The following is a 26,968-nucleotide window of genomic DNA, read 5'->3' as shown; positions in this document are numbered from 1 at the left end:
TACGCCATCGATCGCTTTATTATTGATTACAAATATATCAGAATCGTATGGTCATACCTTCTTTCTGAAATGCATTCCCAATGAAATGAGCAACCGATTGATAATCAATTTTATCGATAGATATCAAACCGAACGGAATATTTTGATTTGATAACAACTTAAACGGTGATAAGGAGAGATATAGTCAGACGATGACATTGTAACACAAATAATAATTTCTGAAATGAGGAAGTAGTGAAAATAGCAGCACGCAACCACATTCAATCTTTGAACTTTTGATTTTATAACGTTTATACCATAAAATTTAAAACGATTGGAATTAATTAAATTTGTGCAAATTGATTTGATTTTTTGGAGCAAACAGTGACCGGTGAAACAATTTATAAAAAGCTGTTCTTGCGTAGAAAACTACCAGCCACTTTTGGATTTACTTAAGACTTTGATTCAAAAACGAATATATACAGAAGTTAGAACGCTGATGAAGTGAATAAGGACGAAACAATGAATTTGCTTTTGACAAAAAATCCATATATACATATGTCTATTTTCAAATTCGGAATATGATTTTCATTCTTAACTCTGGTCGCTTCGGTGTGTTTGTTTCAAATCGTAATTATTCAAAATATACTTTTTGAATGGGCGCTCTCCTGCCGCACTCCGTATTCTTTTTTGAACGAAATTTTATTAAATTAACCGAAATTCAAATAACGCCTGAAATTATGCATCGGTTTCGTACTTATTTATAAATGAAATATTTAATTTTTCACACAAGTATCTACCGTTTCTGCGGTGGCATGAATTTTCTCATGTTTTTTAGAAATTGTGTTTCCAAGTTGCAAAAAGGATTGAATATGCCTTTAATCATCGAGAAAACCAAGCTTGCATCAAATTTGAAAACATTATTTAATGATTTCTCAACTTTTTAAAATGATTTTACTATGAAATCAAGAGAGGGTTGCAAAAACAATTCAAGCATGTCTAAAAATTGAGATTATTATCTTAAAGTGGTCCAGTTTTCTTTAAGATGTCTTACCAATGTACAGTGGAAAACAAAATATCCAAGCTTAGAATATTACATAAATATTCTCGTTTTCATCGCTACATCTCGAGCATTTTTTACCTCTAAAAGTAGGTCTGATTTCACAGATTTAGATTTCTTACAATAAAGTGAAGCAAAAAAATTAAAACAGTGTTCAGTCGCCCAAAAATAGCTTTCACTCGTCAAAATGCCTGATGAATATTATTCTGGTGTCAACTATTTATCTATCCAAAATATTGTCGTTCCATGAGTAGAAGAAAAATCAAAAAGAAGAAGAAACTATAATATCTATATAAAAAGAGACCAAAACTGGTTGAAAAAAGACGAATACAATTTAGTAACAAGTAAAAAATGATTACGATTGATACAATCTCATAATGTAGTTATATTGTGTTTGCTAAAAGTTAATGTCAACATTTGTGAACCTAAAAATAAATTTAATCGAATTTCATCAAGTGTACTTACGATAGCTTATTACCAGCTTGTCAATAAAAAATGCAAATACCAAACTCTTTTAATAAAAGAGAAATGAAAAGCTCGAGAATAGATTTTGCCAATAGTTTCTTTTTATGTTTATGTGTTTACAAATCATGGAATACGATATAAAAGTTACATTTTTAGATATTCTAAGCTTTACGATGTATCAGTCTCAAGTTTGTTTGGAACATTCAATTAGAGTTCCGATTTTATAGAAATTGATTTAATTTCCCTAGGAATTCAACACAATTCTTTCGAGAACATTAGAATTCACAACACTATTCTAATCTTATATATTTTCTACGAATGTTTTGAGAATCTTTTTAAAAAAAGAAAACCTAATAACAATTCAAATTAAAAATATTTGATTAAACAACAGTGATTAATAGATAATATTTCATGAATGAATTAGAATTACAATCTTCTGGATGAAAAAAAAAAGTCTTCATTCGTGGTGACACATTTTGTGTTTTACTCTTTATCGTGAAAATTTATAGAAGAACAATCAGTGTGTCAATAATAAACAAAAATTATTATCTTGCCCGTCCTTGGGCGTTTGTATTTCGTTATCTTAATTAACCTCTTTCTATAAGCTTCTTCCATTGTTTTACTTTGAAATGTGTAAATATTTTTCTCGTAAACTTCGGCGTTTAATGGGTAACGCGGAATTTGGTTGATCTGCTATGATATCAACGAGGATATTTATCAGTTGATCAACACCGTACAGAAGACCTTCTTCACAATTACCCGGAATCCAATTCCGTCGATGATCAATTTTAATGTTTTCATCAAGTTGCCGTGATTTGGCAAAATCAATGAGCCAAGCACCAATGTGATCTTCATCGTAGACAATGAATATACTGCTGCCAACAATTTCGTGACGTTGAAAGAATTTCGATTGTTCAATGTATTGGCGAATTTGCTTGAGTCGTTCTAATAGGTCCTTCGTTAAATGTCTTTTGTCGCATAAAAATTGTGCAATCGTTTCATATACTTCGGTGTCGCTTTTGACAGTTTTGAGATCGGTGATGGGGGATGAACCTTTCATGCGAAGCGCTTCAATGCGAAAACCCTTTGAACTCGAGCTAGACATTTGTTCTCGAAATAGCATATAACGGAGCTTTGTGATTGAGCCGCGGGCATGCTCCTCATCGGTGGGCTCATTCGGTGCTACGGAAATCATTTTCTTATACAAATCGCTACGAAGCTTCGTATTTGTCACTTCGGACTCAAGAAATGTGCGACGCCCCATTTTGATATCCATTACAGCTGGATCTTTGAAACCGTGCAGCAAATCTTGAAGTTCCAAATAAGTTTCGCCATTTGATTCTGTTACGCCTAAAAATCTTGGCACGATTTTTGATGCATGTGAATCTTTGCTAATGCCACGGTATGCAATCGCTTCAGAATCATCAATGCCGGATATACGCTTTCGAACCGTTCCATTTGCTGAGAGTTCAATACTAAAAAATAAACAAAGCAGATATAATTTGATGAGCAAAAAGTATATTATTTTCAATCAAAATATAATTGTTTGTTTCAGAGTTCGTGCGCACTGTTTTTTTTCTGTTTCGTTTCAAGTTATTTTGTCGAATTCATCGTTTTTCGATTGAAATTGGCATATTTTCGTGAATGTTTTTTTCTACGTTTTAATGTTTTGTTTAACCGAATAAAATCGATGTGCTAATAAATTGGTATATGGGATACAGTCATTATTCAAACATTCCAACCTCAAATTCCAAAGTGTGAATATTTATTTTGGCCCGTATGTTTTGACGAAAACTGTGATAGTGAAAGAATGGCACCAGAGCCACAATGACAAAAAAAAATAAGAAGAATAAAAATACACATCATTTGATTGACGCACATTGGATGAGTTCATTTACACAATCGATCTGATTGTGTTGTGAAGATGTATGTGCGTTGTGCGCACTTTTCCATATTCATTAGCAACATGGATTAATCTCTCCACCACTTACAATCAATCGATTTCATTGAACACTTTTTTATTCTCGTCTATTTTGATCGTTTGCTGTCGCATGACTATGCTATATTTAGCGAAAAAATAATTTTTATAAAAGAAGAGTATATAAATATTGCTTGACGAATTCAGAGAAAGTACGCCATTGAATGTTTATTTTATTATTATTTGTTGTTGTGTTTTTTATTGTTTTCATCCGGTTGCTCGAATTGAATGCAATGCAATTATCTTGTTTTGCCTCTTGACATCAACATGATGATGCCAACGTGTGTGTATGTGTGTGTTTGTGTTTAGTTTCTATTGCCTGGTCGATCGCATAAATATTCTTTAATCTGATTTTTGCAACAGTTAATCAGATCAGCATACTAATTGTAAAACGAAAGAAAACCATGTGCTTACGTACGCTTGGGTTTATTGTGCGGTTTTGTTGAATTGCAACGCGTTTGCTATTTGAATCGCAAATTTACAACTTTGCATTTACAATTTGGTACATCATCTGAAAATAATGATGACAACAATGAATTTCTAATCTCCTCGTGTGTGCCCGCGCGCACGGATTGTATAAATCGTAATGCAATAAAAGCGTCGTAGTAATCATAATATTCCTGGGCTAGAGTATCGTGTTCATTAAACATATATGCGATTTCCTTACTCAGGCGACACTCTTGTTTATAAATAGTAATTTTTCTTGATATCAGTATTTGTGAACGTCTCTCCGAACACTATACATATTGAATTTTACATAACATAAATAAAAATCTATTCGGTAAATTGTCTGAGTATATACGTATGCATGTTGAATCGTTCTTCTTTTCTTTTTTTTGAAGTCGACTAAGCGGCTGTGACGACTATTTTTTATACGTAGATTTAATTATTAAATATTTTAAATTTATTCATATGACGCACAATTTTATGCAAAAAAATATATATCTTTTCTTGATCGAGACAGTCTTTTGTACGAATTTATTTATATTGGTGAATAAGATCAGAGAGAGACAGAAAAACAGAAAGAGAGGGATAGAAATCAATGAAAAACATCACAATGTATATAATCTTTAAAACGGATTGATTTGTATTTAATTTAAAGTGTTGAAGCTTAAATTCCTCGCATTTGTATTTTTACAAAGGTACGAGAATGACGGTTAATATTCGATTTTATTGTTGATCAAAACCGTTTTTGCTCTGCCTTGTGCTGCAATTAACTGAATTATGTCTGTGTAAACGACACTGAACTTTCTTTTCTTTTATTGATTCATTTTTATTTTACTGTTTTTTTTTTTTTTAAGTCATTGTAGTTGTCATCTTTTTCTTAATTTTCTTACATTCCTTGAAACAACATGTGTTCGCCTACGATATGAAATATTGATTAAAATGCTTCTCTTTTTATCTGTTGCAGATACACCAAGATAACATTCAATGAAAACGGTTAAATAAAAACAACTTCCTATACTCGATGTAAATGCGCCATTGTAAAGCTGTATATCAATTTTTTAATAACTTCCATGCTTGTCCAATTCGAATTTTTTTTTTCAATTTTCTTGTTTAAATCATCATACATTTTGAAAAGTAATTGTTTGTTTTAAGGGGAAAAAACAGTATACATGACAATTACGTATCAGACAATTCAAAGGCAAATATCATGCTATCAAAATTAATTTTGTGAACGACAAGATTTTGAAAGAGAATTCAATTACGTTGGTGTTTATATTTAAACAAAAATAAATTTTAACCATTGAATTGTGCATGCAAGTAGTCATGGTTACTTTTTCTCAGCAGGTTGTGAGATCTGTACAGTTCTTTTGAAATTGCGTTTTTTTATGGTGCATCGTTGAAACTAGATTTTAACTCACAACAAGTACTCTGATTGATTTATCTTGTTTCAATACGAAAAAATCGCGTTTTTTTCTTCTTTCTTTGTTATTGTATGTGTATCGAATTTTTCCATTGCTGAGTCGATGAAAAAGTGCACGATTGCAAAACAAACAATTATCAACGACGATTTCAATGTATAATTCAATTTTAAATTGTACCTTTCTGGATGACCAGCTAATTGAAGCCACCCGGATGGTATGGTTTTTTGTTGTTGTTGCAGTAATACTGGTGAGGCTGGCGCACTTAATTCCAATGCGTTCTGAAAGAAGGAAAATAGTAAAAAAAAATCAACATTTGAATTTAAAGAAAAGATAAAAAAATATATTTAATCATTTATTTCAGCACAAGGAGAAGATCGGAACGAAAGGCAAGTTTTATTTATCGTTCAGTCATTCTAAATGTTTCTTATCAGCGACGCAGAGACGTTTATGCGGTTCTGCTTCTATTAGCATATTGTTGTAACGATATTACGATTTCGTTTGCATTTGTTCGTCGACAGATTTGTAAAACGTTCATTCTCTCTCTCTCTCTCTCTCTCTCTCTCTCTCTCTCTCTCTCTCTCTAATGTACTATTTCTGCTCTTTTGAATTTCTCTTGTCCAGTCTCACTCTTTCACAGCTTTACGGTTACAGTCTTGTTTTGTTTCCCTTTTTTTATGTTTATATTCAATTCGATCAAAAATGGAGAGACAGAGCACGTATTGTGATCGAAAATGTGTGTGACGTCAATTGATGACTGCAACAAACACCAACCGTGCATAATTTATTTGTGCTTGTGTATTAAATTCTGGTTTTTTATTGAAACTAAATAAATATAATGAGGATGGGATTGCTTTTGATTCGGTGTTATGACAGTATATTCACTTAATTAAAACGCCAGCCATGTGTTTTTTTTTCATAAGCTATCGACTTCCACACACTCCCTCCCTTCCAAAAATAAAAAAATCGGTTTTATGATTTGCCGACAATGGATGCTGATTCGCTTGCATCGAGACACCTTCATATGAGACAGAATTCCAAAGGAAATCTGTGTAGATCTCATTCATACAAGTGACCACCGTGTTGTTAGTCACGTAGGCAGATCGTTTCTGCTCTAATTATTATTCAACTTCTGACTAACTGACTAATTGATATGCGCATAGATATTCTAAATTTCACTCGGCAAGCGATTCAGCTCATTTTTTTTATTGTCTTAATTCATTTTTGGTCATGGTTAATATTGCCGTCTAATGATTCAGGGATTTCTTTTTCTCGGCATTTGTGGTTAGGTTAGTTTTTTTGCCATTCATACGATCAATGACACATACGGTTTACGTCTCTATTTACCGCTGTCGCAGAGACCGACTGCGGCTTCCTTTTATATACTCTATTACAATTGTTTCGATTTTTGACCAACAAAAAAAAAGTAACGTTCAACCACAACAGGTCTTGAATTCAAGTAAATGGATTGACGACATGACTCGGATCTTTGGAAACAAAGGTCGAATAACTTCACAATTTACTTCAACCGGACAACGTTCAACTTCATATTATACGTATACGTATGGGTGCGTATAAACAAAATGATGTTGACCTGATGACCTACTCAGAGGTTATTCAATATTCAATGTGGCTGCACAAATTATCATTTCCTTTGTAGCAATAGCACAATACATTTTTCGTTAATTTGAAGAAAAAAAAAATGATCATTTGAAGTGGCCACTAATGGACCATACTAGCTTCTGTAATTCAGTTTTTAGTTAACGAATTTTATCAGTTGAATATTACGCCTACATCATTTTAAGCGTGCATCTTAATTGTAACCACAATTAAATATGAATAATTGGGCTGGTTACAACGTGATCATTTCGTAACACGTGAAAGATTTATTGCATGATGAACGCCTCCGTAGGGCAATTGTTTATTCATATAAATCAAAAGATTGCAAAAACGTACAAAATAATCAATTTTAAGATTTAAGACAAAAAAACATGTTATCGAATTGACGTCAGTTGTTTCATAGCCGTGGCAAAATGCGATAGAAATGATAGTGTCAATCAAAATGCTTACGGTTAGCCTATTACTTTTTTTTCTATCTGAATTGTTCATTAAGAGAAATACGAATTAGTCGAAAGATATTCACGTATTTAAATTACATCGCAAAGCACATCTCGCTTTTGACAAGAAAAAAAGAACGAATTACGTCGATTTCAGAAAAAAGACGATTTTTTTTGAATTTGTGGTGAAAAAACACCACTGTTGCTATATGCCATTATATATCCGATTGTACGAATCATGATGGAAGTGAGAATAATGACTACTTTATGTTCTATTGTCGAAGAAGACAAAAGCTTGTAACGAAATAAATTATAAAACAGTAAAGATCAAATCATTCTACTTGTTCACAATTTATAATTATGCTAGTTTTGGTATTATGTTTTATCTGCTTCGTTCTCGAATCTTTTTTTTTTTTGCTAGGCAAGTGTGTATGACCCATACATGTGTGTAGATTTTTTTTGCCATATGTGTTTCAGTTGAAACGCAGAAATGACTTCTATAGCCTGTGATTCTAGTATACCATGCAAGACTAGTTACTCAAGCTGATCTTGCAAAACGGTTTTTTTTTTCAGATGATACAATTTTACAATCAATACTTACAATTGCGAAGAATTTTAATAATGACATATTATTTTCTGAATTCCCCTCATTTACTGTGTGCGCAATTAGTCCAAAGTTCTGCAAGAAAAAAAGTCAATACAAGAAAATTAGTAATCTACATATTTACTGATCGTCCCATTGTGACTCGAAAGATTTAGTTGTGTATTACTTTTAATTATGATTAATAAACGATTTGTTTGATCGCGTCATTCATTTCCTAAATTGATCGAGTATAATTAGAACTGATCTGTTTAGAAATTAAATGTTGTAAGAAAATCACCATATTTTTGGTTGTTCACTTTGTACGGAATTTGTGCCAAGTATTAGTTTATTCTAGATTATGACAACAGTTTGTGTCTGTGCGAGAGTACCTACGAGTAATTTACTCGATGACGAAGAGTAGAATAATAAAATCAATATGACATGTACAGTTTGCTTCTACTGCCGCTTGACTACTGAGCACAATTACACCAAACAAGTTGAATAAATCGATTAATCGTTGTATTAAAATCCAGATTTACGTCTGAGAGCTGGTGTGCATAATAATCTGAATAAGTGCCAAGCATATTATGATTTTCGCAAAGCACTTCGACACGTGTATGGATGTGTATGTTTGCGAGCAATAACCCATAATGTATATGTTTATTGTGTGTTTTTTTTTCATTGTATTTTATTTAGCTCACTAGATTTTCGTTCGATCAATTCTTAACTGCGCTGAAAAAAAAATAGATTGGTACTCATATTTTTTCGGATTAATTCGACGTCAAAGCGGTGTGTTGTGGGTATATAATTAGTGAAACATGTTTCAGAACGCTAATTACGCATAGGAAATAGTTGAACGTTCATTGAGGTTAATCTTTTCAGTTGTTATAAAAAACGAAGAGTATCTGCAAAGAGGACTCATTTTGCAACATTGAAATAAAAACAGATCGGTTAAAGGCAATGACAAAATCAAAATTTACCAAGCGATCTGAAACCGACATTTCAATTTTTTGCGCATATCATGTGCTTCATCTAATGATCAAAACTTTGATATATATATGGGCCTTTTTCATAAAATTTGATCGGGGTCCAAAGGCAGAAAACCTACGTCATGCTTGTGCTCAATAAGAACACTACTAAACTGGACAATAATATTCGCATTATCATACGTTTGAATGAAAATTAAGTGAATTAAAGAAGGATTGATTGCGTTTGAGTGGTGGATATATAAATGATTACACTATTTTTTGTATGAAATTCATTCAGGCGGCTGATTCTTTTTCAAAGGCCATTCAACAAAATAACAATTGTTCAAAGTGGCATGATGAAATTTAATCGTTTTGCTTTTATTTATTGGTAGCCTTGCAATTTATTCATCAATTGTTAGACTTTCGTGTTATCGTTTTATAATTGTGCTTGGTTTTTTGAGTGATTTTCAAGAGAGGCTATCAATTTTATCTTTTCATTGTGCATTTCAAAAGCACCTATTATTGTGATGTTCCTTGATTTCGTTTGCAAATGTAAGCCAAAGTCCGAAGATACGCTTGCATGCCAATCCAAATGAATCCATTTGTATCTCATTACGAGATCCTGGTATTAGTGCAAATTAACGGCGAGTCGATTTAAAATCATTTCTTAATTGCATTGATACACCAAATGGAAGAAATTCACGCCGCTTTGAAAGACAATTAATTTTTCACATGCCGATTTTTTATTGCAATTATACGCACAGCATATACAGAAATTCGTTTCAGCAAATTTTTAGTCGATTCGTTCAAATGCAAAACATAAAAATTGCTTTGGTTTTTGCAAACATGAAAAAATTATCTATAAATCTGATTCGCTTACATGAACATACGACTCATTAATTTGTATGTGTGTTTTTTCTGTTCGCTTATTTCAACGCGACGAAATGAAAGCCAAATTGGTGTCATCTTTGCTTCAATGTGGCCTCTTATGGCATATAGCTTTTCATGCTTTTTTTTTGTCTCCGTTCAATAATGAAATTTCAGCTCTTTTTTCGCATGGTTTGGTTTAAGTAAGTGAGGTGTTGCGTGCAGACATCTTATCCGTACGTCATGTCGAATGACGTAAATGTAATGTTGCACAAATGTTTATTTTTGCACTCATTTTCATGCAAAAATGTGGAAAATGAATAAAAGAGCCGAGGTAAAATTGAGCAAATCGACTTAAACCGTCTCATAAACCGAATAAATTGAATAACTTATAAATAATTTACATAAGGAACACAGTATACTGAAATACACTGAAAATTATCGAATAAAGGCGATAATCGACGAATATAGGATGTTTTTTTAAATAAAATAAATCTTTTGAATAGAAAATAAAATGTCTTACATCCGTAAGATGAACTTTTCCGCACTGTGATCCACAATATGCATTTATTACGTACAGTTGGGACTAATAACATCAGACCAGTAAGATAGTTATTACTTATTACTAATAATTTCTAATAACTGGTAATAAGATGTCATCTTATTAGTGTAATAAGTATAGTAATAAGTATAGTTATTAGAATGTTACTAGTCAGAAGACTAATAAGATGCATGTATCTTATTAGTATAGTTATTAGTATAGTATCTCATCAGTATATTTCGATTGGTGTTACTAGAAGCAAATACTACTGAAACACGAAAAACAGCAGAAAGGCAGTCAAAATCACAAAAAAACTTCCGGTCGATTTTTCTCGCATTTCCGATGGGAAATCGGCACAAAGTGAACACCATACAGCCAACTACTTTTTGGCCTGAAATCCAAATCCGGTGGAATTTGGCTGATTGGTGGACGTTCAGGATTTAGCCTGGTTTCTAGAACTTCCCCATGGATGGCCATGGGCATCACACCAGACATGACACTCTACTCTATCAACCAAAGTCGCTCAAAATCTAATAGTTTCTATTCCTCGGCACCCCCAATCATCCTGTGAAGTCAGATTTTGAATTACTTTTCTTGTTTGAAAGTTATCGTGTTAACAAATTTTTGCGTACAGCGTACAGGGTACGCACATACATTTGGACATCAAAAAAACGCTAGATTCGTGTTCCCGGGCCTCAAAAACACCCAGAAAACACATTTTTTATGGGTGTTAATTTTTCGACCGATTCCAATACTTTACCTTACACACTAGGTGTGTGTGGAAAAGTAATAGAATACGTCAAATGACAATGTGGTATACTTGGACGTGGTCATAAGTTTTTTTTAAACACCACGCAATATTTTCAATCTGACACTATTGGCGTGTGCATCCATTAATATTTTTTGAAACCGGTTAAACAAATTGAAATGAATAAATCATACGAATATATGATACGTTTATATGATATGAATGATGAAAATGTGCTTAAAGGGCTTCACATGCGTATTAGAGAAAATGTCAATCATCTCAATATGGCATCGACATTTTCGCATATTAAAATGATAATTAACAAAGAGATAATCCATTTTTCGAATAATAAAATTCTAATAAGAATTTCATCAAGATCTGATTCACAAAGGGGTTTAATAACACACAGGGAACGATGAAATTTAGAATTTTTGCTTTGTTCAAGAATTTGGTAAAGAAAAATACCATCGAAGGTAACTGTGGAATAGTATGCAAATGATGTCAATGTGATGTTTACATCTCAATAAAACGAACGTGCTGAAAATGTTTGTCGTTTAGCAATGCAAACAATACAAATTATCCATACAGATATAATTAATGTGTCGAAAGTGTTTTAGAGACGTGTTACATTTCAATGAAAATGACCAAGTCACGCGTTCATATCTTTTTCAAAAAAATTCCAAAAACTGTGGAAATACTTCAAATCGTGATTGATCCATCTCACCATTTAATAAGCATTAACGTGGAATATTTTTTTTCAGAATAATATAAGTCGACTTGTGGTAATTTCCGCACGTTGAATTGTCGATAATTAAATTTTGTATTCATTTGCTTTCTGTAAATCTGAATATGTATCAAACTATATACCGAATCGCCAATTTGTCTGCAAATAACGGCTTGAGTTTTTATTTAAAAAAAAAATACTGTTTTATGATTCATTTCAGCTTTTGTGTGTTATTGAACACAAAAAATAAATTTATCGATGACGCAATTCGAGTAGCCTTTAAGTTAAAAAAAAATCCATTCATTTTGCTGCATTTTACCTTGCTCTTTTTAAACAATCTGCTCTCATAACATATGGAATTATGGATGTTTATTTAATTAATCATTGGTTACGATGATAGACGCAGTTTTATTGTAGAAAGCTTACTCTCTTTCGAAATTCCCACTCCCGTTAATTAAAAATAAAATAACATCGTTACATTTTGTCGAACATCAACTGAATAAATGATATCAATATGGAAACATCATCAATGAATTTGACGAGGTCAAGAACGAAAATCATGCGCTGATCATAATTTAAGCGTCCCATTAAGTAAGACACAAAATGTAAAACCATGCGATTTTTTGTCGACATTTATTCATGCAAGCGTGTCACATACGTCACAGATCATTCAAACACGTTTGAGTAGCGATCGTTTTAAATTTATAACATATCCATTATCAGCGGCGACATGAAAAGCACAATTTGCTCGAGAGACGAGCTCATTCATGCAACATACCTTTTAATGACAAAAAAAAAATCGATAATCTCAAGCAGCAATGTAATAAATTCTACATTTTGTAATTTAGGTAATTTATTAAAATCAATTATATGTATATTTTTTTTTTAATTTAAAGCGATTAAAACTTTGTAAATTTATTTTACAAAAACCACTCATCAGATGAGTGCTCTGTTATCAATATAAAAACTGTCGCAGTTTTTATTTCAACAGTTTCTCAACGGAATGCATTTTGTTTGTCAAATTATACGAACTTTTGTTATACAATGTCAAGTTTTTGATTGTTTTTACAAAATTTTTGCGAAAAAAGCTTGCGATTGATCAATCATCAATTGACATGTGAATGTCAGCAAATCGTGACTGCTCTTTAAGCAGCCAATCATGCATGTTTAATTTGATGAAAATTGCGAAGTAAAGTGTAACATGTGCAAATAAAGGTAAAGAAAAATAATAAATCGAAAAATTGACTGCGACTGATGTGTTTCGATGCAAAAACACTACAACAATGCTCATGTATAAAAACGCAGATATAAATTAATTGTGAATAGTAGTTCCTGTTTATATTTTATTGCTGTCAATGTTATAAATCATTCAATGCTTCCACATTGTAGAATCTCGCTTTGGTGTACAACAAGTGAGATTAAAAAAGTAGGTTTTTCTTTTTTTTATGATTGCTCTTCTGTGGTTTTTCTCTTGAGAGCGCTTCTTTCCGGTACCAACGGTGAAATGACGTCAATGTAACCTTTTTAAAAAATGGTTTCAATGTAAATGAAACAGAAAAAGAAATTTAACCACCGAAATATGTGGATCTGTTCCGGCAACATAATATAAGTTAAAATATGGCACAGTGCGTAATACAAAATATCATGGGAAATAAATGATGGGTTCAGCAATCATTACTAAATTGTATGGATTGGATCGCAATGGAATTATTCATGAGCCATAATTCTATACATGGATTTGGTATGCAACTATTTAGAATATGTAATCCAATTGAGTTTCAAATGTGAAATAAATTCCTCCGAATGACGCAAATGCACGCATTTCGATTTCTAAATCGCTTAGCTTCCAAATGTCGTTTTTTCAGTGCATAATTTTTGTATTCACTTTGGTCTTCAATAACAACATGCCTATTAAACAATTCGATTCGACTTTTTTATTCTCTCTCTCTCTCTCTCTCTCTCTCTCTCTCTCTCTCGTTAATTTTGACTCCATTCGACATTATAATGAATTAATAAGCAGTATTATAAAAAAAAATACAAACAAAAACTCACATCGTTGCTTTTGATGTCTTCTTTTTCATGGTTATCATTTAAAATGAGCATTTTCCACAATGTTTTCAAGTTGATACAGTCGTTCTGTGTGAATTTCAAGCGTTGATTGGACTTCCAAGCCATCGGACGATCAATGAAAGTGGTAGTCATTATCCACAGTTGATGCGATGTTAAAATAAAAAGTGACACACTATTCACTGTGCATTAACAAGTCACAAATTTCAATGAAAATATTGTTTACATTCACACGCATTTGCCTGTAGCACTTTGTAATAATTTTTGCTAAACGATTATTGTTTTAATTCGTGAAACATCGAATCGCACAGTTTCTTGTTTGATTGGATTTATTTTTTGAAGTGATCCGACATATAAATCATTCGATTTGAAAGGAAATATTAAGAGCGATTTCGAAGTTCACAACAGTCAGCATCTATACTAGTTGTATACGATTAATGTTGTTTTTTGTTTCCTTGTTCGATTCGAGTTGCACATTAAACAAAAAAAAACTAAACATAATTCTAGTGGCGTTGTTCCTATTTTGTTTTCTGGTAGTGTTTTTTGTTTCACTGCTATTTTTATTGTTTGCACTTGAAATGTTCAGTAGTAGTCGAACTCCCTCCCAATTAAAGCAAATAACATAATTTTATCGAAATGAATTTGAAATTTTTCTCGTTGTTTTTTCTTTGCTCTCTACAATATTTGTTTGACGTTTTGAAGAACTGCACTACTTCTGATTTTAGCACATAACAGACGTCCGATTTCGATGAATGAATTACTCACGACTGAACCAAATGAACATGATACGGCATTGTATATACAGACAGTTGCTGTGGCTACTATACATACGAATCGCAGACGCGATCAACAAGTAAGATGAGAGCTGGATCCGTTCGCAAATAGCAATGTACGTACATGGAAAGCGAAACGCATGAAACGCTTCATGAACATAAGTAACACAAAACAAGACCTCATGTTATACGTTGCGATGTCTTTTTGTACTCTCTGTGTAATGGCATTCGGTGCGGCGTTGTCTTAAGCGTGCCGTTTCATGCGTTGAACGAACGAACGAACAAATAATACGTCGAGTGTCTAGCGCTTTAGTTTTTTTTATCAGTTTTGTGCCGCTTAATATACAAAGATGCAATGACGAGTTTATACCAAAGGTATAAGACCTTTTCATTGAAAGATCGCCGTTTTCTCCAATATCGATAATATTTATGACATCTTTCTTCGGATCTTATGGTCATTGCGCTTGCAAAAAACACGGTACTTGTGCATACATGTTATTTTATATTGTCTTTTGTCTTTTGAATTTATTCGATGGAAAATTTATTGAACTTACATTCGGAATACAATGCATTGTGAACCCCAGAGGGTTCATATTTAACATGAGTCAAAATGTTTGCATAAATTGTTTGGCAAATGTCTGTGATGTTTTGGTGTAAAGTACGATTTTTTTGGTTGGGAATTACTTGCATTTAATATGAACCAAAACATTGAATCTAAATAACAAACCAATTGTACAGTTGAATCCATTGACATGTGAATAAAACCAATTTAGACAGGGACTATGTTTGTTTGAACAGTTTTGACATCTAGGTTATAATATCACAGTTTGGTGTTTGAAGATTTCAACAGAAAAATGTGAAAGTTACTAACATTTATTAATGTAATACTAAAAAATGAGTTTTTTTCCTTTCCCGAACATAAAATGAATAACATTTATACATTGAACATATGACACTTAAATTCGACAAAAAGCACACCAGAAAGAATATAGAGTGTATCTATTAAAAAATAATGATATTAAAAGATGTAGCATGTGTCATACCATAATAATATTTTTTATTTGAGCTTATAAGGACTCGTAAGAGGTCTTATTGCTTCTTAAGATAAATAAAAGGGAATCCAGCGATCACAGCAAATGCGAATAATATAATTAATAGAGTGCTAAAAAGAATTTGTTTATGTTGCTGCCATGCGTCTCTCTCTCTCTCTCTCTCTCTCTCTCTCTCTCTCTCTCTCTCTCTTTTGCATACTATTATTTATATCCGTATCTACAAACAATCGATTCTGGGCTGTCGTAAATTTCCACTCGTTCAACTGAATATTATTTATTTGTGGAACGTTGATTGAATCGTGCATCGTCAGTCTGCCAATTATCACATAATAAATTACCATAAAACGAAGTGTGTGTGCAGCAACAACAACAGCCGACCGAGGATGAAAAAAATAGGTCTTGATGCAGTGAGAAAAAAAAATTACTAGATCAACACATTTTTTTTGTTTGTTATTTGATGGTGTTTCATGGCATTATTCAATTACTGTTTAAGTAACTCGTAGTGATTAAATTTCCACAGCCATTTACATATCTTAACTATGGCCAGACAAGAAGAATAAAATTGAAAGTTTAGTTAAAGCCAGCATTTCAATCCGCACAATTAGAAAGTCATGCGACGATTTTCGTCGACGAATTTGAAAACTAACGGAACTGGTGATAAAAATCTTTTAATTTTGAAACGCAGTCGAAGCAACGATGCAAACAATTTCATTTCAAATACACATAACGAAAGAAGAAAGAAATGTGTGCGACACCAAATACATATTCGATGAATATTGCGTTTAGAGTATATTGACGTCATACGGTGCGCAGCTGCTGCTGTTGTTTGGTTGCATTTATTCAAATCACCGCACAAAACGAAGTTAAAGAGGTCATTGAAATATTTACACGTATTTTGTTGTTGATAAAATGGAAAATGCAACAAATGATACATATACAATGGCTGTTGAAATAACTTCCTTTGATGTTATCAACATTGAGCTCAGATTTTATTTCTTAAATCACACAATATGTGCCATTTATTTGTTTTTATATTTTATATCAGCGCGGTATTTATAGGCATTATTCTCAATTTATTCAAATTCGATTCAAAGATATTAACTTTCAATGTATGCAATATCCGCATCGATTTCATGACTTTAAATTGTTTATTGGAATGCAATCTCTATTGAAAAACGTGTTTTTCGGACAATTTTGGATTGCAAACTATTGCATGAAATGCCCAAGTAAACCGGGAGCAATGTCGATACATGATGATGAAAATATATTCAAATTGAAAACTGAACTTTGATACATTCATCATGAAAATATGTGCTAGTACAAATTAAATTGCTTGAGAATCGGAGAAACATGATTTGGTAACAGCAAAATGAGTTTTTTCAATGGATTATTTGGTTTGAAAATGCATCATTAAAAATATGCATGTAAAGCAGTGTCGATGACCCAAAGTTCGAAAAAAAAATCTATTTTATTTAGCTAAAAAAGTGGATTATGTGCAGAGTGTACAAAAATCAGCTGTTTTCATTTGTGAATTAAAAAGTGACTCTCCTTCGTCGGCATATATACAATAATGTATATGTGTATGAATGCAATTTTGTTGTTATTGTTTGTCAGCGCCACGCAACGATGAGACACGAAACTTGTCCGTTTGAAAGAACTCACACAAGCTTGTTAGGCTGTCAGCTGTCATAAATGAAAATAGGAAAGTAAGTGATTTGATGATATGTGATGAAAAAATATTGGATTCCCCTTCACGTTTTTTTTTTTTAAATATTGTTGTTCGATTATTCATACTGAATGGTGTGAACACAATAAATATCGTTCTTTAGTATAGAACTGATTATTTCAGTGATTGATAATAAAATATCATTTAAGTAATATTTAAAATTTAAATGAACGCTTGGAGTAATTCTCACAGTGAGATATTTGAGTGAGTCGTCATTAATTTGATATGAATTTGATTTGATAATGTTGTTTGCTATATCATAAAGAAATTGCGTGGTTTTTATTTGTCTCTATCCTTCTCGTTGATTTAGTGAGTACAAAGAGAATATGGAGGCATTGTGTCAAGAGTTAGGTATTCCGAGAAAGCAAATAAAAGAGACAAAACGTCCGAATCGATTCATTGTTGTTGCTCATAAAAGTTGGCTGAAATGTTTGGCTCAAGGAACTACAGTGTCAAAGTTTCCAACACACCCCGGTTTCGACGAGTGGCCAAACAACGAATCATGCATCGGTCAAGATTGGTCATTGGCATATATCACGGTAATTATAATGTTTATTTTTTTTTAAACAAATACAGATTCGATTTTAAGCCATTTTCCATTCGCTCCGAATAGACTTACAAGAAATTCACACATAAAGTTGTGCCGCTGCCCAATTGTCGAAAAGAAAATGCGGATACGGATTTTGTGTTGAATTTCTCGCAATTACTACAAAACATATCGGCGTCAAATCATCGTAATCTGTGGAAAGATGCATTTGCCAAATACTCAGGACAACGAGCCAAAGTTCCACTCAAAGAAACAATCAACCGAAGTGAACGAAATACAGTAAACATGGTGCCGTATGACACAGTGCTGCTTGAGTCTATCGTTCGAACCTATGGCTGTAACGTATTGCATATGAAAGCGGATAAAATCAATCAAAAGGATGACATTCGTTCGTCGGATAAAAAACGTTCCAATGAAGCATATGGACGTTATGAACCACATCCAAATTTGTATCCCATAACAGCTGCAATCGAAACGAACACACATTTCGCACTTGTCTACGGAAATTTTGTGGAAAATACACTGAACGATTGTGTCACGTACAGTCCAGCCATCATTGATAAATCTTATAATAAACCATTGTTTATAATCTATCAATTGTGGCATTTGATGAAAACGTTACATGATCGTGGACTATTACTCGGTAACATCGGTCTGGATGACATTTTTGTTACACAAAATCTCTGGATTCAAGTTATTCCGCAGGTCGATTTAAATATATTGCAAAGTGTTGACGAAGATATTAATGAAAAATCAGCCACAACAACGGTGACAACAACATCAGTCCAGGCGACGGGTACCAGCACAACAGTTGGACTAGTGGATGAATTGTCGTATTCGTTGAAAGATTACTGTGAAATGTGGAGCTATGGCCAAATTTCCAACTTTAGCTATTTGACAATTTTAAACAATTTGTCGGGTCGTCGCTTAGGAGATCCATCAAAAAGTCACATTTTTCCATGGGTTACAGACTTCATATCACGAAATGGCATGAATTGGAGAGATTTAACCAAATCGAAATATCGCCTAAACAAAGGTGACACCCAATTGGATTTGATGTTTGCACCAAGCGGAGCCGCAAATATGATTCCACATCATGTATCAGATGCGCTATCAGAAATTACATATATGGTTTATATGGCCAGAAGAACACCGAAGTCGGTGCTTTGTAAGCATGTGCGTCCGATTTGGGTGCCGGCCGAGTATCCTGCAACAATACAGAGGCTATACGATTGGTCACCAGACGAATGCATCCCAGAATTTTTTTCCGACCCACTCGTTTTCAAAAGCATACACGAAGACTTGCCAGATTTAGAGATTCCAGCTTGGTCCAGTTGCCCAGAAGGTAACCTAATCAGAGTTGAACGAGAAACTTTTAAAATAATCGATATTTTTTATCTTCCAAAGATTTCGTTGCAAGACATCGCGAAGCTCTTGAAAGCCAAACTGTTTCGGAGCGCCTTCATCATTGGATTGATTTGAATTTCGGGTAAATACATTTTTCCGTCACTGTCCAATGTGTAACTTTTGAACAAAAATGTCTTTTTTTCGTTTAGTTTTAAACTGTCTGGAAACGCTGCAATCAAATCAAAGAATGTTTACCTATCGATAGTAGATAAACATCAGCATATTTGCAGACGAGGCATTGTACAGCTATTCAATCATCCGCATCCCCCAAAACAATATCAAACCATTTGGACTTCAAAAACTCCACCAAGAATATATACTCAAAATGAGTTGCGTCAACGCATGTCACGCAGTACCGAAGATCTTTCAAATAAATATCGAAATGATAATAATGACACAAGTGATTCAACATCGGTCGGTGGTAATTCTACTCAAGATTTAACATTTCGTGTATCTCGTTCATCGTCGAAAACGCGAACACAACAGCAATATATTCCTGAAGATGCCACAACTGGTGCTTCTATCGAACGATCGACCAGCTTACATTCCAACGTACAAAAATCACAAAACCAAATCATTCTGCCCAAAGACTACAATCCAATTGCGGCACTAAATGCCGTTGAAAATATGGAAGTATTTCTATCGAAAACATTCTATAAAAGTGTGAAAAGTGCAAATGTGGACATGACTACATCGTCCGCCCCAGCAGCAGCAACAACCGCCAAAACCGCATGCATATCAAATGATGAGGGCATTAATGCCTTTACGAATAAAATATTTTCCGACTGTTTTGAAGAGAAACTCATGAAAGACACCAAACGACTGCACAATCTAAACCATAAAAATCTTGTCGTACAAAGCTCCACACGAAACTACAAACAATTAATTAGCAATCATCGTCATCGTGAACTTCAAGTGATCGCTTGTATCATTGTGGAATTATTTTTGGCAAATAAGCTCCGACCATTGGGTGTTGGATCGATGCAAAAATTGGCCGATCGCATTGATGCCTGTAAAAATGTGCTGAAAATGGAATTTGAAGCGTTACCAAAATGCGTTCAGTATCCAATTAAATTGTTGTTTTCTTTGGGCGATGGAACGTCAAATCAAACAATCACCGATATTGGCATGCCAAAGTTGTCGGCACATCAAATGCTACAACCATTTTTAAGTAATTTCTTGTTTCCATTTCCATTTGACTATTTGAATGTGTATACGCTGCTGAAGACATTGTATCAGTATGAGTCGGCCAATAAGTTGCTGGAACTTTACACATATTTTGAATGTGATCGAAGCTCAGACTGCAAGAAAAACAGCACATTATCAAAACAACGAACTTTGTACAAGCGCAAAATTGCCGAGTGCAAGGTGATGGCATGTGGTGCTCAAATCGAACGACTTTTCGTTCCGCACGGATATGAACAGTTCGATGTGGTTGAACTCGTCTTACCGCACATAATTGATTTACTGAAATCGGAAAATACGTCAATATTGGCTGCATGGTTTTTATTCGATAATTTAGCTGTGGCGCTGGGGCTGGAAAAAACACAAAAGTTCTTGTTGGAGCCAATTCTTAAGCTGTACGATGCCGAAAATGATGAGCGTGTTAGCTTTATGAATAACAGTTTTGATTCGTCATCCTCGAGGTGCATGTCAACTTCGTTCAAGAGTCGAAAAACCATCAAACTCTATCATCACAGCTTCTTATTACGTTTGATTGTTCGCTTTGGATTGAATTGCTTTTTGAACAATTTTGTACCGCCACTCATTGAAGCTATTGGCGGATGCAAAGAACAAACGCACCACTCATTTTATCATTGTCACGAAAATCATGATAATAATAGTCCGGCTGATACGAACTCAACAAAACTATCAAATAAAAGTTCAATATCAAATAATAATTCGTCGGCCGAAGAAATTGCATCGAAAAAGAATGCCAACAACAACGAATCGGACGAAATGTTCACATTCGAAAATGAAGGCGATGATTTACAAAAGGCAGCAGCAAGTATTAATTTGACCGATTCAAGTGACAATGACATTGACACGATCAGTCGAATTATTGATCAATTTGAAACCAACTCAAATGATGGTAAGTAAAACTTTGCGTTTTATTTCGAAAAAAAAAATGATTTTTTTCACATTAATTTTCAGAGCATATGGTCGATTTGAGATTAAATCATTCAAATGCGTTAGAAGTTACCGAAGAAACAACATTATCCGAATCGAATTTGAGGCTATCCGGTTTGTCTGGATTGAGTTTTGACGAAGACGGTACTCAACAAAATAATTCATCTGAACAGCCCAGCTCTAAAGAAAGCGGCAATTTGATGTCTCCGACAATAGCAATTCCATCTTCATCGAAACGCAACCAATTGAACACAATTGATTGTGAAATCGGCAGTAAGATCAGCACCGAAGATGCAGATATGCTTGACGCAACAATGGCACAAAAAGCAAATCGTGACAAATCGGTGACCATCGCAAGCATTACATCGTCAACAACAAGACCGTCTAATTGGAGCGATCAACAAACACAATATCAAATAAGTGATATGAGTGCCGAAAGTTTGATTTGGCTTGCACACCGCTTGGGTCCCGTTTTAACGGCACGACATTTAACGCGAAACCTTTTAAAAATGCTTACGCTCTGCTACGTTGGCCAGGAAACTCTTTTGCCCGACATGAATGATGAAAGTGTTAAAGATCTGCACGATAATCTTTTGGTTTTCACAATTGCCGATAGCCGGGTTTCAGGCGATCGAAGCGCAGTTAAAGTACTTGGTAAACACATTTAGTAACAAAATCAAGCTTCAATCATCCAATTTTTATTTATTTCGAACACAGAGTGCCTAACATCTATAGCTCAAATCTATGGCGATCACTTCATTTTACTTCAATACTTTCCACATATCACGGAATTGATTGCTCTATGCAAAAAACGTATTACAGCCAATCTTGAAGGTGGTCTCATTAGTTCGTTGCAACTTCTAAAGTATTTGGTACCATGCCTGAACGATACAACTATTATGGATCAATTACATGTAAGAGAACTTTCGCTAAGACTTTATTTATGTGTTATCTGCTGTGTGTTTTTTTTTAATATGAATTCACGTGTTTCTTCTTTTCGCGATGAAAAAAACATAGGACACAATCTTGAAAAGCATCATACACCCAATTATAAGATTAATTGCGTCAACACGTTTCCTAATGCCAAACGGATTCCTGGCACGCGGTGTATTGGCCAGAAAATTGCTCGACACAATTTACGTACTTGCCGTTAGAATTGGTCCAGAGATGACGAAAAATCATATATGCGTTCCGGCGCTTCAAAGGTATGAACACTCACAATTAATTTGTTTCAGAAAAGTTTCAAGTATTAATAAAACATTGTTTTGTAGGTTTTTCTTAATTTTTGATAAAGCACATGGCATTAGTGATAATTTCAGCAACGATTTGAATGAAGAATCTCGCAACAGTCCAACGTTTGAAGAGAATTTTGTGGAAATTCGTCGTGATGGTGGCACAAAAGAGTGGTTGGTAAAAGGTTCACCCATACAAATCATGACCGCTCGATCAAAAGAAGACAATTCACTCGATAATATAACGCCACCAAAACAGCAAGAGGCTACCGAACCGACAACGACAAATAATTGTCGCGAGAAAGCATTGGAAGAAATAAGAGAAGTGTTTACACCACAATTGGCGCATGTTGCATATGTACCGTTTTTGAAATATTTGGGCGATACGGCAATGAAGCAAAATGTTCGAAATTTATCACTCATTTTGAATTTGTGTCATGAATTTGAGCAACCAGAATACGCATCGCTTGGATATAGTTATCGCAAGGACTCAACTGATAAAACTCCCAACGAAGAATCGGTGACGGACGGTTTTCCGTCAAGTAGTTTTGGCAAAGCAATGATTGGCAACCGTATTGAGGTGTATAAGGAAAATGAAAAGAATGAAATTGGACCAATGGAACTGTTGGATCTTGTGGCTCATAAATGCGATCAAATCAATACAACACGTCATTTGCGGGGCAACTGGAGCGCATTTTGGGAGGTAAGTTTTATTTTATTTTTTTATTTCTTAAATGTTTTCGAAATTTTTATTTATTTTATTTATAGCATGAAATCGGTCGACCGGAAAAGTATCATTTCAATTTCAAACAAATTAAATTACAAACTTTCGCAAGTCACACAAATGCTGTACGCTCAATACTCTGTTTGGACAATGAAAATAGTTTCATGAGTGCGTCAAAAGATAAAACAGTCAAACTGTGGTCGTTACGAAGTGAAGGCGATGGTTCGAAAATATCGTCGTGCCAATTTACCTATGCAAATCACCGAAAATCCGTGCACTCTCTTGCCTTTTTGGAATCGCTTCGTTTGACGGTGTCTTGTGATTCGGGTGTTCACATTTGGGATCCGTTTGTTGGTGGTGAAATCGGGCAACTTGATTCACATCGATTGACACCCGTTAGCATCGTACGTACATTCTCGTCACCAAGCTCTTTGATATTATGCGGCACCAGTGAATCGACCTTGAAAATTATTGATGCTAGAACAGTTTCATATGTAAACGAATGGAAATTCTCATTGAATCAAACAAGTGGCAGTGTTCGATGCATATCAGTATCACCATCTGGTCTATGGATTGCCGTCGGTTTGAGTTCGGGCCAATTGATTTTATGTGATGGCCGGACTGGAATTGTAATCGCATCGTGGAAGGCAACCGATGGTGAACTACTACAATTGCTTGCTATCAACGATGAACAACTGATTAGCACCAGTTTGGATCACAGCATTTGCGTATGGAGTGCCTTCGATGGTTCACTTTTGTATTATATCAAGTAAGATACTTTTAAATTCAATTAAATTCTTTAAAAAAAAAACAGTTCAAAATTCAACAGTGAAAATATATATTTGAATCATTAACAGGAGTCCAAATGAACCGATTCATGTGCTGCGAAATAATCAGAATGAATTGATATTCGGAACGCCATCAAATAAAATTGGCGTTTTTGGGAATGTTTCACCCGAATCAACCTACTCAATCACCAAATTACGAGCAGAAAGTTTTAAGGGCGTTCTTACAAGCATGGCTGTACTTCCACTAAATCGCATGCTACTGGTAGGAGGTGATAGCGGGAACATTAGCTTACTGTGTTAGAATTTTCTACGCCAAATTTTGGTTTTATTTTTGTATATTTTCTTAGAATTTTATTTCATTCCATTTAAACCACAGAGATATTGCATATATTTAAATTGCGTATTGTAAATTGCACTTATCTTTTTTTATTAGTAAATAAGTTAGTATAGTTATTGTTTTCAAAGGCCAAAGTAATAGAATAATACATAATTTTCACCATAGTGATATTATATCATATTCGTCTATATATTGGAGGCGGTTTACAAATCAGAGAATGTATGAGATTTTTGATTTATTTATGCCGGAATAAAGAATCTATGTCTATCACATATGAAAAGCGATGTTTAACTCAAGTGATAGTTAATATTCATTACTTTTGACGGTATTGCGTATGTTTATCTTAAGTTCAATCACCTTGTGAAACATACACGTGCCGCTGAGGTTCAGTGACGTATTGTCTGTCTAAACGAAGATGATTTGCCAAATTGTTACGTGCTAGTACGCCAAAAACCAAAAAATAATTTGAAAACAAATTTCATCATTCGCCATTTGTAATACGCATGGATGATGTGGATTTTATTTCTAATTCGATGTGTATGAACTATAGTGGCGAACGATGAATTTTAATTTAATTTCGTTTAAAAATTTAAATGATGCGAAATGTCTGCACATGCGTGTGTCAATGTTTTCTTCCAACATTGTCCTCGACAATCCTCTCCGTAACAAGCGAACATGAGCTTGAGCAGCTGAAGCTATATAAATATATATGTATATCATTCACGAAATATAAAATTAAATCGTACAGCCCAAGTATTTTTTGCGACATACAAAATACGACGCGATATACTATAAAAATATATGCAATATTTACACAATGCCGTGTACACAATTTAGCGTTCCCTCTCTCTCAGTCTGTCTTTGTTTCTATCTCTTAGTTTGTCGTATCTGTCGTCGCTATCGACCCATACAGATTTTGCCAAATTTATATTCGCACAACGTAACGCATTCTTTATAGTTGATTTTTTTGGTCTTTTACTTTGGTCGATCCATTCACACGAGTCACACATGTATATCTTTTGAATAAATGGAAATCACATGAACTTGAAACATACTACCGCGTACACGGTCTATTAAAATCAGCATGAATACAAAACCTTCAACTTACTAACGAAGAGAGATTACAAAAAAAAAAAACAACAACAACAACAACAACCGGAATCTCAAGTTCAGTCTCCCGATATAATAAACGCATCTTGATTTGTGATGAATACAATTTCGTTTGCAATCGTCTTAAAATATCTGGAAAACAATGCAAAAATTCATATTCCAAAAATGTCCGGCATTGATCCGGTGGAAGTGCATTAAAATTCATTCCAATAGAGCGTAATAAAAAAAATATCATTCAACAACATAAGTTGTTTACGTATAGTGCGGCGCGCAACAACTCAAACGCAACGACACCAAACAAACAAACTGACGATGATCGCTTTCACTTATTTTGCCGTTTGCAGCTGTCTGTTCACTTATATGTCCTATTTAGTTCTAATATTCCACAGGCGAGCAGGCGAACATAAAAACATAGTAGATTTATTAAAATGCCGTTCCGTCGGTTACCAATATAACGCTTACACACAATCTTATTTGCTGCAGTGAACGTGTATCTCTCGCACACGTTTAAATGAATTTATATGGCTTTGTATACGGCGAAAAAAGCTACGCAACACTATAAATTCTCAATGCGAATGCGATATTGTTGAGTAACGTGTTTAATATTACTACTGGCACGAATGGACGGATGAGCTTGAAATCGAGCCGCACAATACAATTTTAAAATGAGGATAATTCTAAGCAACAATTTTACCAGGCGCTCATAACACGGGTGCGTAGTACTGAATCGTACTGAAGCCACGTATTGCACATGTATGGTAGAGTGTACAAAATACACAAACACCATTGTCGTTCATCGATACAGCATATACTATGTGAAACTAGACAAAGTGCTCTATCATAGACAAGTAGAAGTGAAGAAACACAGACACACAACTACACCATGGAGTCAGTGAGCTATAGCAGCTGTCTAGCTGGTATTCCAACTATGCAAGATACAACCGTGTGATGAGCTGTGTTTGCCCGTTATACTGAAATGTCGACTGAATTAGAAAATGTATTAGAAACTGCTTAGAAGAAATTCGAACTGCTGTTCGTTGCTTTTTTTGCTCCCCGCTTGTTTTGAACTCCGCGTACTTTTCTCTAACAGAAAAGATGTGTTGTACAACGAATCGGAGAGATTACATAGCTTTATCAATTATACAACTTTGAAAATGAGCTGAACAAACCGAATGATTAACTGAATCGGCAAACTAATCGACGATGAACAGGCTCTCATAATACCGCGCACATATTACAT

General features: G+C 34.0%; 2 protein-coding genes across 4 annotated transcripts; one reads left to right on the top strand and one right to left on the bottom strand.

Annotated features, from left to right (window-relative positions):
- Positions 1-1,583: 1,583 nt before the first annotated feature.
- On the bottom strand, positions 1,584-14,686 carry LOC116338198 (inositol-trisphosphate 3-kinase homolog). Of its 3 annotated transcripts, none has more exons than XM_031763310.1 (4): positions 13,888-14,686; positions 8,006-8,083; positions 5,528-5,628; positions 1,584-2,979 (listed from the first exon to the last, which is right to left on the bottom strand). In XM_031763310.1, exons 1-4 carry the CDS (start codon positions 14,035-14,037, stop codon positions 2,124-2,126), a joined length of 1,185 nt encoding a protein of 394 aa, XP_031619170.1. In that variant the 5' UTR covers positions 14,038-14,686; the 3' UTR covers positions 1,584-2,123. The 3 variants fall into 3 exon arrangements, with proteins under 3 accessions (XP_031619170.1, XP_031619172.1, XP_031619171.1); XM_031763312.1 differs by lacking the exon at positions 13,888-14,686 and adding an exon at positions 8,381-8,454; XM_031763311.1 differs by lacking the exon at positions 13,888-14,686 and adding an exon at positions 8,286-8,380.
- A 2,787-nt stretch (positions 14,687-17,473) lies between these two features.
- On the top strand, positions 17,474-24,898 carry LOC116338084 (WD repeat-containing protein 81). Its single transcript, XM_031763142.1, has 11 exons — positions 17,474-17,657; positions 17,764-17,992; positions 18,067-19,345; positions 19,408-19,489; positions 19,557-21,499; positions 21,562-22,191; positions 22,255-22,451; positions 22,555-22,742; positions 22,809-23,472; positions 23,538-24,262; positions 24,351-24,898. The coding sequence occupies exons 1-11, from the start codon at positions 17,620-17,622 to the stop codon at positions 24,580-24,582; spliced, it is 6,207 nt and encodes a 2,068-aa protein (XP_031619002.1). The 5' UTR covers positions 17,474-17,619; the 3' UTR covers positions 24,583-24,898.
- The last annotated feature ends 2,070 nt before the right edge of the window (positions 24,899-26,968 follow it).

The sequence above is a fragment of the Contarinia nasturtii genome, unplaced genomic scaffold (assembly GCF_009176525.2).
Source record: "Contarinia nasturtii isolate CC-2019 unplaced genomic scaffold, AAFC_CNas_1.1 Cnas_scaffold_350, whole genome shotgun sequence".
NCBI classification, from domain to species: domain Eukaryota; kingdom Metazoa; phylum Arthropoda; class Insecta; order Diptera; family Cecidomyiidae; genus Contarinia; species Contarinia nasturtii.
The sequence above is the reverse complement of the archived record's forward strand: the minus strand, read 5'-3'. Positions and strand labels throughout refer to the sequence as shown.

Excerpts from the sequence above, each read along its gene's own strand:
- LOC116338084 (XM_031763142.1), top strand. The coding sequence starts at position 17,620 with ATGAACGCTTGGAGTAATTCTCACAGTGAGATATTTGA. Across the intron at positions 19,490-19,556 it reads TGGATTGATTTGAATTTCGG|TTTTAAACTGTCTGGAAACG; the intron begins GTAAATACATTT and ends TTTTTCGTTTAG. Across the intron at positions 22,743-22,808 it reads TGCGTTCCGGCGCTTCAAAG|GTTTTTCTTAATTTTTGATA; the intron begins GTATGAACACTC and ends ATTGTTTTGTAG.
- LOC116338198 (XM_031763310.1), bottom strand. The coding sequence starts at position 14,037 with ATGACTACCACTTTCATTGATCGTCCGATGGCTTGGAAGTCCAATCAA. Across the intron at positions 8,084-13,887 it reads AAGACATCAAAAGCAACGAT|AACTTTGGACTAATTGCGCA; the intron begins GTGAGTTTTTGT and ends TTTTTCTTGCAG. Across the intron at positions 2,980-5,527 it reads TTAGCTGGTCATCCAGAAAG|TATTGAACTCTCAGCAAATG; the intron begins GTACAATTTAAA and ends TTTATTTTTTAG.